Source organism: Oryctolagus cuniculus, chromosome 1 (genome assembly GCF_964237555.1).
Source record: "Oryctolagus cuniculus chromosome 1, mOryCun1.1, whole genome shotgun sequence".
Taxonomy (NCBI): domain Eukaryota; kingdom Metazoa; phylum Chordata; class Mammalia; order Lagomorpha; family Leporidae; genus Oryctolagus; species Oryctolagus cuniculus.
Window position 1 is genome coordinate 61,453,836 of NC_091432.1, and position 16,026 is coordinate 61,469,861.

At 38.7% G+C, this 16,026-nt stretch overlaps 2 protein-coding genes across 2 annotated transcripts in view; one reads left to right on the forward strand and one right to left on the reverse strand.

Annotated features, from left to right (window-relative positions):
* Positions 1-6,916, forward strand: part of LOC100352379 (ubiquilin-1) — a 113,777-nt gene extending 106,861 nt beyond the window's left edge. Inside the window, exon 3 of the mRNA XM_008265039.3 lies at positions 6,539-6,916. The gene's annotated coding sequence lies outside the window, so the exon portion shown is untranslated. The remainder of the gene's footprint in view (positions 1-6,538) is intronic.
* OR51I2 (olfactory receptor, family 51, subfamily I, member 2) lies at positions 849-1,787 on the reverse strand. The gene is given in 1 exon segment (NM_001171461.1): positions 849-1,787. A coding segment is annotated over 1 exon segment (939 nt).
* Positions 6,917-16,026: the final 9,110 nt, after the last annotated feature.

Sequence of the window (16,026 nt, forward strand, 5' to 3'; positions counted from 1 at the left end):
AAACATTGAATTCAAAGAAAAACATATCAAATAAAAAGGTTGGAAAATATTCTACTCAAGCTCAGAAACAAACCTTATATTAAGTCTTCATGGGATTAGAGCTGCAGAGTGATCTAAGGTTTTTTACAGAGAGGAAAAGAGACCCAAAAATGTCTTTTCCTTTAGTCTCTGAGAAGCAGTAGCTCTTTTAATTGGTGAGGTAGAAAAGAAGGAGGAAGTAAAGTGGAAAGGAGCCTGAAACTCTCATTGGAAGCTCATATTCCCTTGCTCCTTGTCCTTTCTCCTTATACCAATGGGTTTCAAAATCAGGATTATTATGGTCAAAAAGATATCTCCTTTTCTTTCTATGAGCTGGCAATCAGAGAGTGTTCTCTTTACTTTTGTATTGTAGCTTTTTTAAGTCTTATCTTTAAGGCATCTATGTATTCATTTGAAACTAAAATTGCAAGCTATTAAAAATCATCAGTTTTTAAAGAGTTCAGATAGTATTTAATTTTTGGTTATTTTAATTTTATTTGAAAGGCAGAGGATGGAGGGAGTGGGAAAGAGAGATATACAGAGAGAGATCTTCCAGCAATGCCCACAACAGCCAGGGCTGGGCCCTCTGTAAGATTGTGTAATCATTTGATGGCCTTCAATATTTATCTTTCTTTGAATATCAACGGTGTTTACTAAATGTACTATTCATTTGGAACTTCTTCTTTTGTGTTATGTTTTCCATCTTTGTTCCTAGCCTTATACTTCCCCCCAATATACACGTCTACCTTATACCAGATAACGTTGATAATGATGATGATGGTGATGATTTCACTGATGAGAGCCTGTGACCGCAAGACACATTATGAAAGTCACTTTTTGATGCGTTGAAACATGCGTTTAATGGCTCGGCGGATCTCTTTTGTCTTGGCACTATAAATGAGAGGGTTGAGCACAGGGGGGACAAAGAGGTAGATGTTGGACATGAGGACATGTAGGTAGCGTGGAGCATCCTTCCCAAAGCGGTGCACTGTGGAGACCCCAATCATTGGTACATAAAATGCCAGTACAGCCAGGATATGTGACACACATGTGTTCAGAGCTTTGAGGCGTTCCTCACGGGAAGCAATGGCCAAAACAGAACGAAGAATGAGCATGTAGGAGAGGAAGATGAACAGTAGATCCATACCAAAGGTGGATACAAGTACAAAGAGTCCATAGATGCTGTTGATAGTGATATCAGCACAGGCAAGCTTCATCATATCCGGGTGCAAACAGTAGGAGTGGGAAAGAACGTTGGATCTGCATATAGGCAGCCTCTTGATCAGGAAAGGAAGAGGGAAAAGAGTGATAAAGCTCCTAGCAGTCACAGCGAAACCCATCCCAGCAATGACTTCATTGGTAAGCATAGTGGCATAGCGCAATGGATTGCAAATGGCCACATAGCGATCAAAACTCATGGCCAAAAGAATTCCTGATTCCATCATGGAGAAGGAGTGAATGCAAAACATTTGGAATAGGCAGGCATCAAATGCAATATTGCGGGCATCAAGGCAGAAGGTTCTGAGTACGGTTGGCAGTGTAGCCATAGACATGGCCACATCACTGAAAGACAACATGGACAGGAAGTAGTACATGGGTGCATGGAGGCTGGGCTCCCCTCGCACAGTCTGCAGGATCACTGTGTTTCCTAAAAGGGCCATAGCATACATCATACAGAGAGGCCCTGCCAGCCAGGGGTGAGACCTCTCCAGACCAGGGATGCCAGTCAAGAGGAAGGAAGCAGGATGAGTGACATTATACATTCCCATTACAGGAAGAACCCAGGGTACTCTTCAGGCTCAGATCTTTTCACTTGGAGAACTCTAAGAGTTGTACTTACTGGAGGATAAGCAATTATGGGTTATGAGGCACAATTAAAGAAGATGATATTTACACAATTGAAACATGTTCATGTAGTCACTGATTTTGAGATGATTCAGGCAAACTTCTTATTTTGTGATCATCAGGCTACAGGACAGGTTAATATTTCCTTCTGTTCTATGGATGGAGGAAAACATTGACAATTTCATTAAAAAATCAGTTACAAAGAAAACATTTTAACCACATTATCCATAACTTTTATGCATTTTAGAAGTATTATTCAATAGAAATGTGTTAACTACAATTAATAGATAGCCATTACAGAGGGAGATATGGGATTTGAGTCATCAGTAGCTCCTGGAAGTATTGAAATAGTTCTTTGAAAATGTTAAATTCAGACATATCACTAACTAATGAGAGAATTTCCTAGAGCTAGCTTGAGGTATGATGTGTGCTTGCATGGAGAAGAGCAGGTGCAGCAGTACATACTGTCTTGATATTTATACTCTTTAACTGCACATCTTTCTCATTCATACTCTCAGTCCACATGTATATAGAAGTAGCATTTACATATGCACACTCAGGCATACACATGGATTTGTATATTTGCAGAACTTGTCTACTCACATGCTTCCAGATTGCCCAACTTTCATATTTTTTGTTTACTCAGTTTTTCTTATACCAACACATGGCACTCATATGTTATTTAGTTCCCATAGCCATAATTCAGGTCATCATTCAGACGTTATGGACATGTTTTCATGTTCATTGCCTCATGATGGCTGAGGATAAGGAAGGCCAGAAGGATTTCCACATGGCAGGCATGTTTCAGATTTATATTATAGGACATTCTCGTTTAGGAGAAGAATTCCAGAAATACATACCTCTGTTTTTCCTTTCTCCTCCATCTCCAACATAAAAAAACAAAAACAAAACAAAACAAAAAAAACAAGGTCACTCCAAAGCCCTTTCTGATGGGAATGGAGAACAAAGTGGAACTAGGATCCTTAGGTATCTGAAAATTACAGAATTGATGAAACTGTTTGCAATGGAACATTGTCACTCCAGGAAGCATGTCTGGGTTTTCCCAAGTGGTTCCTAACTCACATGCATTGCCATTCTGAGCAAGCCAGTGACCATCACTCTGTGTTACATGATCACTCCTTTATAGTCTGAAATCTTAGCCTGTGCATGCCTGTGACCCTCATGAAACTGTGACTCCTTGGGAGCCAGGGCTAACCTGCCTCGTTTGTCTCATATCACACAGCTTTATATTCCCCTTATTCACATTGAGTCTTATAGCAGATAATCAGAAAACACAGAATAGAACTGAGCTAAAATAAAGGAAATAGAAAGAGAAGAGGAAAGAAAATGGGTTGAAGTCAGGGTCCTGTGCATGCCATGGGCAAAGTCATTGTGGATCTGGGGACCTTAGTTTTAGAGTTTGTGGGAAAGATGTCCAATAATCTCAGGATCACACCTTTCCCCATGACCTGAGGCCTCTGACATTACAGGTTGTCTGGATAGCTATGAATGGAATGCAGAGAGAAAAAATGATACTTATTAAACACAAGCTGTGTACCAGGTACTCTGTAAAACACTTTATAATTGTTTAATCATTTAATCCTTGAGAAATGTGGAAACTGAGGCAAGTGAGATTAGTTTGCCTAATAACTCATAGTAAATAGATGATAAAATCACAAGTTAAATGAAGATCTGCAAGATTCCATTCCCTTACCTATGTTTTTGAGGGATCAATTAGGGTGTTGGAAGGAAAGTCAAGAAGGAAAATAGAAGCATACATTTTTGTAATTTCTGTATAGAGATTTCTCAACTACCCTTTAACAAGGAAATGGCTAAAGGCAGATATATGTGAATAGAATGGAGCAGAAAAATACCTGTCTCCAAACTGAAATCAAGCTATTCTGCTCTGGAGACCCAGAAAATTTATGTTACCAAAGACTTAACAGGAACCAGAGTGATTTAGGGGAAAGGACTCTGGGCTGGGTGTCAGGAATCCTGAGATTTAACCCAGTTCTGGTATTTCCTGCCTATGTAAATTGGGAAAAATACATTTCTTTTTTTAGACCAGTATCTTATTTACAGCTTTTAAAAATTATATTCTCTGAGATCCATTGTAGTTTTGGTGTACTTTTATTTTATTCTGCCATGAATGTTCCTAAGGTACTGAAAGAAGGCAGAAATAAAGAAGAGACAAGATTGGAAGGATCTACAGAGTAGCATGTCTAAAGACAATAGTTTTGAATCTATATACTGGATAGGAAAAGACTATAAATCCAGCTGTTCATGATTCATGCAAAGTGTTTAGCCCATTTCTGACATTCGTTTGTTCTCCTGGAGAGTAAAACGCCAGTTAACACACAGTTTATGATTAGCTCATTTCTGCTATTCCTTTTTCTTGCTTTGACAACTCAGAGTTTGTAAAACAACACTAAATTAGACCCTGTGTGATTCAGCTGTTGATTTGAGTTACTGAATAATAATTGTGACCACTTTAGTGCTGCATTTCTAGGAAGTTTCTGTGTTCTGATTTCTGTTTCCTTCCCTGAATTTGCAGCAATGTTATTGAATTATATAAATTTCATCTTTTAAAGGTTGGTGTCTCAGGGAAATAGATTGTGACAAGCAAGTGATCTAGAGAAGTACAATGAATTACTCAGAGTTAAATAATCAGTGGCAGCACCAGAACCAGAACCCCAAATCCAGGAAGATTTCCACCTGTTCTGTTCTCTCTACCAGGATGCTGCTTTTAGAAATCCCTACTCAGCTTCTCACTTCTCACTCACCCTGACCCTTGCATGGTCTAGCCTGTTCTAGGTGCAGGCTTTATGAGCATCACCTGGCTCACCCCTCCAGGGCTTCAGAACTCACCAGAAGAGCGACCAGTAAGAGACCCCCACAAAGCAGCACCTTCTCTCTGTCTGCTAAAGTGAATTCCTGTTTGGCTCTTTTATGTCTCACTCTGAGCCTCAGGGACAGAGAAAAGTGATGCTGACTTTGTGCCTGAAAATTCTTCAGGGAGATTTTAATCTCCCAAAGTCCTTAATGAAGACTGGGAATAAGGTATATACTCTTTTAACTGAATATGAGCTCAGTAGTCTGCCAGATCAATTCTCCATACAACACAAGATACCATGTGGTGATAGTTGGGTAAGTGCTGTAAGACAGAGCTAATTACGTTCTAAGTGGTACCACTATTGTGTAATGTGTAATATATAAGCGCAAATAAAGTGCAATAAGAAAATAACTGTTTGACTTTCTTGTCCCTTAAGTATGTTGGGGATAGTTTTTTCTTTATTACTGAATTAAACTCAGTTCACTAAAGTTTTCAGTTGCATTCACAGAATAAAATATGCTGTGGTGAAGAATTGGAATGCTCAGCCTCACATAATTGTCAAACAGGTCAGCATTCAGTCACAGCTTTTCCTTTTCTCCCATGTCTCAATTGCTAACCATGGTTGTGGTTTTCCCCTCCAGGCAACAGAGACATGGGGAACTGAAAGTTCATAATTCGTTATTACTGCTCTTCGCTCCTATTATGTTTTCCGGGCTTATTAAATGTTTAAGCCTGACTCTCTGACATTTAGCATTTTCATAAATTACTCAAGGAAGACTCATCATCTTTCAATTATTTTTCGTTTGATTTCAGTAAATGTATTTTTACTCTGTAAGCTTGTTTTTACTATGTATAACACAGCTCCCCCTGGTAGAATCCTACATTCAATTGATCAGCATCTAAGACAACACCAGTCCAGGTCTCTCCAGGATGTAGTTGATGCAGGAAATGGTCAGGCTTCCTTGATCACAACTAATACCCTACCCTAAAGCAGGAATGGTCTCTTGGTCTATCCTGCTGTCATAACAAAAAGGAAAATTTTATCAAATTTAGGTTTTATTTATTTAATTTTGACATGGAGTTTCATCATATTTTACACTCTGTTGAATTCACATTTACCTGTCACAATATAATCCAAGAAACAAAACTACTGCTCAGTAATAGACCAATCAGAATATAAGAGACACAGAAATTCCTTTAATTGAGAAAAAATAATGTAAAGAATTGTTCAGCAACCATTAGAGAGCACACAAGACAAAAAGGGAATATGAACATGTCATCAGAGGTAGCAACTTCAGGAAGTAACTTCTAGTCATGGAGCTGAAGGAACAAAGAGAAGGATCTAGAATCAGTAAGTCCTACAAGCTGAAAGGAGCGTGCACTGCTTAGACGGTTTTGGGTCACGAGATCTCAGGCAGAACCCCTCTATGATTTGGACTTACTCTCCTGAGACAGGAGTTTGGAGGGAGGCTCCTCTGGCTTGTTCTGAGGTATTTAAGAGGGCAGGGAAAGATTTATTCAGGGAGTGTTGGAAAGTTGCAAAATAGAACCAACTACGCCACTGAAATTAACCCTTCATGTGTAAGTGAAGAATTGTTGCTGAGGTAACAAAAAGGAGAGACTGAGAGTTCTCCTTTTCCATCTCAGCTTCCTAGGGCCCTCTACTTTTAGATCTTAGGATCTAATTAGCAAAGCAGAAAGGTGGTTTTCACTGAATCAGCCCCATTGCACAAAGAAAAATATAGATTAGAAGGTGGGATTGAGAATGTGAGACAATAATAAACTGACCAGTACAACAAAACATATTCATTTAATAATGGGCATTGCTTATTTAAATTTCAGAGGAACTTTGGAACTGACCAGCAGATGGTAATACAGTCTATGCATTTGCTGCAGTGGAGACCACAACCATCCATGGACTACAGAGTCAAATAAGCACTGCCAGAGCTACCACCAAGGTGACATTGCCCACTGGGAGCCGAAGCCATGGAAAAGATGCAATCCGTGGTGGAGACTCTGACTGTAGCAGAGTTGGAATGAGAGACATACCCTATAACTGTCATGCTTCCCAATAGATGAATCACTCTGAAAGTCAACTGTCTTGGGAGTTTGGAACATTCTTCAGGTAATCATTGGAGATCTGTGATATGGAGGAAATCCTCAGAAGAGTGACCAGTTGATTTGCAAACCTTGGTAAAATAAAGCCCAATCGATTTGCCTTACTCCTACATCATTAACAACATTGTAAAATACATGATCTCTCATTGGCTTTCATCTACCTAGTCACTATAGGGCAAATTGTCAGCTCACTGTAGTCCATAAGGATAGGCATAATTGAACCTATCAACTTCTCAAGAATAGAGATTCTCTTGTATAAACTGGTAGACAGATTTCACCAGGCAATACTTCAGACTGGCATATGATCAAATTCTCCTTATCCACTCAAGTAGAACTAATTCTCTTTCTTCCTGATACTTCTATTATTGCCATGAAAGCAATGATCACAATTAATTATAGCTGTGTTTGCTCTGTTACCTCTACTAGAGATAGCTTGGAGAAGAAACAGATGTCTCTAGAATGTTACATAAATGCGACAAGGAGTGCTAATTTGTTGAACATAATTATTTGATTTTGGACAAAACATGCTACAACTGAGAAATTTGATGCCTTCCCTTAATCATATGAAAATACATCAATTATACCAAATACATTAAATTTATTCCATAACATGTCCTAACACAGATAAAGCAAAAAGATACCCAGTTTTGCGATTGAAATCTTTACTTAATGTACACTAAACTGATCTTCTGTAAAAAAAAAAAAAAAAAAAGAAAAGAAATTATCAATTCCCAACTTGACTCTCACTGGGATTAAACATGACAATAGGTCTGATCTGATTTCATCATCATTTTAAAAAAATCATCTATTATTTTTCACTTTATGTTTCTGTGTGGGAGCAAACTGTTGAAATCCTTACTTAAGGTATACTAAGCTGATCTTCTGTATATTAAGATAATCGAAAATGAATCTTGATGTGAATGGAAGGGGAGAGGGAGTGGGAAAGGGGAGGGTTGTGGGTGGGAGGGACGGTATGTGGGGGAAGCCATTGTAACCCATGAGTCATACTTTGGAAATTTATATTCATTAAATAAAAGATTAAAAAAAAAAAGATACCCAGTTTTGGCTTCAATTGGAACTTGAGATTTCTTGTATTAGGCTGAATTTTCATTGCTATTTGTTTATATTTTAAGAAGAATATTCTCTTACTTCATCTTTTTTTCTTACTTTCATTAAACAAATTTTCTCATATCTCATAATGAAATTATCAAACACAGAAAACTTGAATTTTACAGTGATAGTATATCTGCCACTGATATTATATCACTAACACTTTATTAAACTTTATTTATCATATACACCCATGTATCCATACCTCTAAACATCCATAAATCTATCTAATCTTTTAAAAATATTTATTTATTTAATTAATTAGAGAGAAAATAAGATAGATTTCCTATCTGCTTTTTCAATCCCCAAATGCCTGTAACATTCAAGGCTGAACTGAGAGCTGCAAACTCAATCTGGGTGTCCCATGTGATTGACAGGCCAAATACTAGAGCTATTATCTGCTGCCTTGGAGGGTGTACATCTGCAAGAAGTGGGAATCAGGAGCAGAGCCAGGACTTGAATCCAGGCACTATGATTTGGGCTGTAGGAATCCTAAGCAGCAGCTTAACCACTGCATCAAACTTCATCCCCATTTTGTCTTTTATGGATTTCCAAGTATTCTGCAACATCAATACAATTCCCTCTAAATATTTTAACATTCTTATCATCAATTGAAGTTCCACATTTTTGCGGTTCTTAGATTTGTTTCAAGCATGCAAAGTTCAATCTTACATGAACATTAAATGATTTTTCACAAATGCGTTGGTTTTATTGTGAAATATGTTTATGACGTACTTCGAGGTAAGCTCTGGAAGTATATTTGAATTTTTGGACAGGATGGTTTTTCACTATTTAACTTCTTTGTTATATTAGCCGCGATGTATTTATTATTTTACATAATCATCTGTACTGAGAATAATATCTAAATTATTGCTGGGATGGGCACTGGGCACAGCAGTGAAGACGCCATTTGGGATGTCTGCATCTCCTATTGGAGAGTTTGGATTCAAGTTTCCTCTGTGCCCCTGATTTCAGAGGGAGCAAACAATGGCTAACATACTTTTTGGGCCCTGCTACCTATATGGGACACCCAGTGTTTTTTTTACCCAGAAATCTTTTATTTAAGGTATACAAACTTCATGCATTTCATAAATACAAATTAATAACATAGTGATATAATGATTCTTCCCACCCTACCTGCCCTCCCACTTGTGCTCCCACTCTTCTTCCTCCTCTCTCTCCTATTCCCACTTCTTATTTTTTACTAAGATCTATTTTCAATTAACTTTTTTTTTTTTTTGACAGGCAGAGTTAGTGAGAGAGAGAGATAGAGAGAGAAAGGTCTTCCTTCTGTTGGTTCACCCCCGAAATGGCTACTATGGCCGGCACGCTGCACCGATCTGAAGCCAGGAGCCAGGTGCTTCCTCCTGGTCTCCCATGTGGGTGCAGGGCCCAAGCACTAGGGCCATCCTCCACTGCACTCCCGGGCCACAGCAGAGAGCTGGACTGGAAGAGGAGCAACCGGGACAGAACCCGTGCCCTAACCAGGACTAGAATCTGGAGCGCCGGCGCTGCAGGCGAAGGATTAGCCTAGTGAGCTGTGGCACCGGCCTAACTTTATTATTTTTAAAGATTTATTTATTTACTTGAAAACCAGAGTTACACAGAGAGAGGGGAGGTAGAGAGAGAGAGGGAGAGGTCTTCCATTTGATGGCTCACTCCCCAATTGGCCACAACGGCTGGAGCTGCGCTAATCTGAAACCAGGAGCCAGGAGCTTCTTCCGGGTCTCCCACGTAGGTGTAGGGGCCCAACCATTTGGTCCATCTTCTACTGCCATCCCAGGCCACAGCAGAGAGCTGGGTCAGAAGTGGAGTAGCCAGGTCTCAAACTGGTGACCATATGGGATGCTAGCGCTTCAGTTTAGGGTGTTAACCCACTGCACCACAGTGCCGGCCCCTTCAATTAACTTTATACACATAAGATTAATAAGTAAAGAGTTCAACAAACAGTATGAAAAAAAAAAAAAAAACTGTTCCTCAACAGTTGAGACAAGGGCTGTTCAAAGCCATTGCATTTTAAAGTGTCAATCTCACTTGTGTAGGTAACCTTTTCAGTGTTCTTTTAGTTACCACAGATCAGGGAGAACATATGGTATTTGTCCTTTGGGAATGTCTTATGACACTAAGTTTAAAGTTTTCCAGTTTTATCCATTTTTCTGCAAATGATAGGATTTCATTTTTTTAACCACTGTGTAGTATTCCATGGTGTACATATCTCATAATTTCTTTATCCAGTCTTCAGTGATGGACATTTGTGTTGATTCCATATCTTAGCTATTGTGAATTGAGATGCAATATACAGGGTGGGTACAGATAACTCTTTCATATGCTGATTTCATTTCTCTTGGGAGTCCTAGATTAAGTTCCAGATTTCTGGCCTTGGCTCTTGGGGGCATTTTGGGAGTCAAACAGTGGGTGGAAGATCTTCTTGTCTGTCTATTTTTGACTCTGTCTGTCTCTTTGCCTTTTATATAATAACAAAAAAACCTTAAAAAATAAATATTTCTCAAAAAAATATTCTTCTTCTATTGGTTTGTTTAGTTTTAGTAGAAATGAACTGTTTGTAATTTTTAGGCCCTCTACAGTACAGTAGTAGAATAAAAGGAGTTCTTACAGAAGAAACATGTTATATGGATGCTGGTTTCTATACAGCAAAGTGCATGATTGACAAATTCCATGTGTCAGTCTGTGAATAGATATGAAGATATAAGTTTGTTGTATATTTGGTTGATCTGTTAATGAGTGTGTGTTCGAAATATATACTTTTGGTTAAGTGAAAATAAAATGGGAATGTATTGCAAACATATTTAATTACTTTTTTTTTTTTTTTTTGACAGGCAGAGTGGACAGTGAGAGAGAGAGAGAAAGGTCTTCCTTTTTGCCATTGGTTCACCCTCCAATGGCCGCCGCGGCTGGCGCATCATGCTGATCCGAAGCCAGGAGCCAGGTGCTTTTCCTGGTCTCCCATGCAGGTACAGGGCCCAAGCACTTGGGCCATCCTCCACTGCACTCCCGGGCCATAGCAGAGAGCTGGCCTGGAAGAGGGGCAACCGGGACAGAATCCAGTGACCCGACCAGGATTAGAACCCGGTGTGCCGGCGCCGCAATGCGGAGGATTAGCCTATTGAGCCACGGCACCGGCCTGATTACTTCTTTAAATATGTCTGTGTCTTTATTTATTTCTAAAATTACATCTGTAATCTAAATTAGACTTTACAATTAACATAAGAATGCACATATTGGGGCCAGCATTGTGTAGTGGATAAACCACCCCATGCCCGTGACAACTGCATCTCATATTGGTTCTGGTTCAGTCCTGGCTGCAGCACTTCTGATCCAGGTCTCTGTTAATGGTCTGAAAAAAAGTATTGGAAGATGGCTTAAGTGTTTGGGCTCCTGCTACCATCAGGGAACACCCAGATGAAGCTCCTAGTTCCTAGCTTCAGACTGGGCCAATGCTGGCCATAGTGGCCATCTGGGGAGTGAAACAGAGGATGGAAACTCTCTCTCTTTCTCTAGCTCTGACTTTAAAAAATAAACAAGTAAGTCTTTTTAAAAAAGAATGCACAGGTTATGTAGTATGTTTGATGTGTTAAGATACATGAGAGACTAGAACATTGGGCAGGTGCATGATCATACCCATATTTGTGTTTATTGAATATAAATTTTAAAAAGGAAATGTGAAGCTGTCCAGTCGTGGGCTTTACTTTATTGGGAGGGTCTTTATTACTGATTCAGTTTTCATCTTGGTTATTGATCTGTTTAGGTTTTCTGTGTCTTTGTGGCTCAGTTTGGTAGGTTATGTGTGTCCAGAAGTATCCATTTCTTCTGGGTTTCCTGATTTGTTGGCATACAGCTCTTTATAGTAATTCCTGGTGATTCTTTTTATTCCTGTGGTATCTGTTGTTAAATTTCCTTTTTCATCTCTAATTTTATTGATTTGGGTTTTCTCCCTCTTTTTTTTTGGTTAATTGGGCTAATGATGTGTCAATTTTGTTTATTTTTTCAAAAAAAAAAAAAACAAGCTTGTCATTTCATTGATCTTTTTTGTTTCAATATTTATTTCTTCTCTAATGTCAATTATTTTATTCTGCTAATTTTAGGTTTGGTTTGTTTTTCTAGGTCCTTGAGATGCATTGATAGCTCATTTATTTGGTGCCTTTCTAGGTTCTTGATGTAGGCACCAACTGCTATAAGCTTGCATTTTAACACTGCTTTTTGCTGTATCCCATAAGTTTTGACATAATGTATTATCTTCATTCATTCCCAGCAATTTTGTTATTTCCCTTTTGATTTTTTTTTTACAGGCAGAGTGTACAGTAAGAGAGAGAGAGACAGGTCTTCCTTTGCCGTTGATTCACCCTCCAATGGCCGCTGCAGCCGGCGCACCGCCACCTATCCGAAGGCAGGAGCCAGGTGCTTCTCCTGGTCTCTCATGGGGTGCAGGGCCAAAGCACCTGGGCCATCCTCCACTGCGCTCCCTGGCCACAGCAGAAGCTGGCCTGGAAGAGGGGCAACCGGGACAGAATCCGGTGCCCCGACCGGGACTAGAACCCAGGGTGCTGGTGCTGCAAGGTGGAGGATTAGCCTAGTGAGCTGTGGTGCCGGCTCCCTTTTGATTTCTTTTATGCCTCTCTGTTCATTCAGTATCATGTTGTTCAGTCTCCATGTGTTTGTATATGTTCTAAAATTCTTGAGTTGTTAATTTCCAGCTTCATTCCATTGTGGTCAGAAAAGACACATGGTATGATTTTGATTTTTTTGAATTTGCTGAGACTTGCTTTATGGCCTAGCATGTGGATTATCCTAGAGAAAGTTCCTTGCACTGCTGAGAAGAATGTACATTCTGCAACTGTAAGATGAAAAATTCTGTACATATCAGTTAGGTCCATTTGGTTTATAGTGTCAATTAAATCTGTTGTTTCCTTGCTGATTTTATGTCTGGTTGATCTGTCCATTGCTGAAAGTAGGGTATTGAAGTCCCCCATTATTACTGTATTGAAATCTATATCTCCCTTTACATCTACTAACATTTCTTTTAAATAGCCAGGTGCCCTGTAATTAAAAAAATAAAAATGAAATGTGGGTGTTAGAAACTTAAAGCTCTATGTTCCTAATGGTATATCTGTGGGGGTCTCAGGATGTCTATGTCTAAGTTCTTTGTGCTCTTGGATCAAGATGTGATTATCATACTAGTGTATGTGGATGATGACATCAGGGATGATGGGGCCAACAATAAAATTCTCCTAGGAGCAGTTGTCCTAAGACTCAGCTCACTGTTCACTGATACCATACTCCCAATTATATTCATTGCCTCCTCCCACAACATACAAATGAGCCTTTGGATTCTGGGGTATTCATAAATTTATGAGTCATAGAGAGATGAATTGATGCCACTTTGCCTGGTGGATCAGCAGCACAGCACAACACATCCAGTTACTGGGAAGAGAAGGACCTTCCACCCCAGTGAGTGCTCCTTCCTTCAGACTTCCCAACTAGGCTCCTTCTCTAGCTATAGTCTCAATTTTGCCTTTCCCTGACATTTCCAGGCAAATTTTGATTCTTAAATCTCAACTCTAAATGTGAGCCAAATATGTCCCTTTCCAAAGCCAGGATCACAGACCCTGCTGCCACGTTATCTGATTCAAAAACCTAATACCAAACCACATTCCAATTAGTGAGGATTTGATGCATAAGATCTAGATTTTTTCTTGAGAGTATTTTGTATTTCTTTTTAAAAATTCTGTAATTCAAATTATTTATTGAATCTTATACTGAGCTCTTGGGTGTGCAACTGGAGAAAAATCACAGAATTAAGTGAACTGGTCATTTAACAATGTGGTCTTCAACCTTAGCTGAGTTTTCAGCATTGATATATCATGGGAATACAATTGGTGGGGTTATTACTGTGAGTTTGTTAATGATGATGCATTTGTGATACCATGTGTGTGTTTGTAAATTGCCTTCTGGATGTTAAAGACATGAGGGATGATTGGAAACATATTATATAATGTTGATTAGTAGATGCGAATATTCCTAAATTCTGTTATGTGAATAAACAAGGATGTGATACAGTTCCTTGGAAAATATGTGTGTGAGGTACTACCTTTGAATACCATGGCACATTGGTGTGGAAGTATAAAAAAGTATATTTCTAGTATCTCTCAATGACTGTATGCATATGCATGTTCATACATATGCTGTTTCAATCTTCTTAACTTTTCTTACTAAATTGGTCACATTTAGGCACGTTTAACTGACATCCTCATGGACAAAGCGAAAAAAAAAAAACAAAAATAAAAAGTATGGAGGCTATTGGGTAGTGATTGGAATTTGTTCTTCTTAGGATAGAAATTTTCAAAATTTGTTCTAGGCTAAGGGAAATCTCAAGCAAATATGAAATATTGCCTTCCTGGACAAACTCTATTTACCCACCAGAGTATATTTATAGATAGCAGAGCAAAAATACTTTTTGGAAGAGTTCAAACTATCTGTTAAATGCTACCAAAATTCTTTGGATTTCTTTAGGTCTCAGAGACAATATTGGAGTAGAGATAATACAAAAAAAATACCCATTTGGACAGGCTGAATCAAAAAGCACTTCTTAGAGACTTTGACTTTAAACCTGCATGGAAAGAAAGATAATTTTAGAGAGAAACCAAGGTAGGAAAAAAACTTGGGGAAAATGGTACCCTTCAAGGAAGAAGTCAGTTCTAAAACAGAAATCTGTCAGAGGGACTAAATGGATAGGAGAGAGATTATCATTAGACTTAAGGACCAAGAAGTGACTGAACACTAAAGACAAATCTGTTTCAATTTGGAGTGGGGAGAGTGTGGAAGGCACAATACAATGAAATGAGCAGTGATAGAAGGTAAGGTCACTGAGACTGAATCCCTGACATTGAGGATATTTGAATCAAGTGGAAAAGCACACACATAAACACAAAGCACAAGCTCATTGTCCTCAGTATCTAGAGAGACAGTGTCTCAAGAAATTTTCCTAAGAAAAAAGTTTTTGAGGGAAGACTACAGTATATTTATTACGGGATAATTTGGCATGTTCTTATTGCCTGATGTGAAAAGACAGGAAGAGAAAGAAACTGAAGATGCAATACCATGAGTTTCTGGATGAGGTCCTCTACATGAAGTGGAAAGAAATGGATTCTTGAAGGCAGAGACCTTCCTGGGGAGAATGAGAGGCATCTGTTTCTCAGAAAAAGGGGAGTAAGAATAAATAAAAGTGTGAATAAGTTTAAAACTTAGATAGTAGTAAGTAATAATTTTCTCTTGACTTTCTTCGTCTCAACAGAATATTTTCTTCTTTGGTTTAATCAGCTGTACACCCAGGTTGATTCTAGAATTTATCAAAGATTGGGATTTATCATGTGAATGTGAACAAGAGGTAAAGAGCAATCTTTGTGGGTGTAGTCAGGAGAAAGTAAACGTGGAAGAATTAATAGACAAATAGACCAGAAGAAAATTGAAGAATCATGGAGATTTAAGAGCAAGTGTATGGGCATAAGAAAGTAGGAGAGTTGGAAGGTAGAAGTCAATGTGAAAAACTTGAGATTTAAGATTCCAATGAGGAACGTCATTGGAAGAGTGAGATAGAATTGCTTTTGTTGATGACAAGTTCAGGGGCAGGTCTTGATTGAGATTGGGAGACTGAGTAAAATCCAAGTAAATGTTATCAAAGATAATTTTCAAGGTAATTAAAGGTAATTTTATAGCTATAGGTGTTCCATCTATGCTATCTACTGAAGGGTCCCAAAGGTCTGGACAGAATATGACTTTGGGGGTAAGATGGAGAAGTGAAAGAATATTGTAGAACTTTGTTTGTGTTTTATCTGAAATTATTGTCTTGCCATGTTATGGGCTTCCATTTGATCATCAGACCTTCAGAGTTTTTATGATGGCCCAGACAGATGTGGGCCTTGGTGGTACAGACATTAGTAGAAGCCAGGTACTCAGAATCTAGTGGGAGAATGCAGGAACACAGACGAATCTATTTAATTTCTGACCTTTTTTGGAGACAGGATATCTGAAAAAAAAAGGAAGTGAAGAACTCCCCCAACACCTCCTCTTGGGCCCACCAGCTTGTC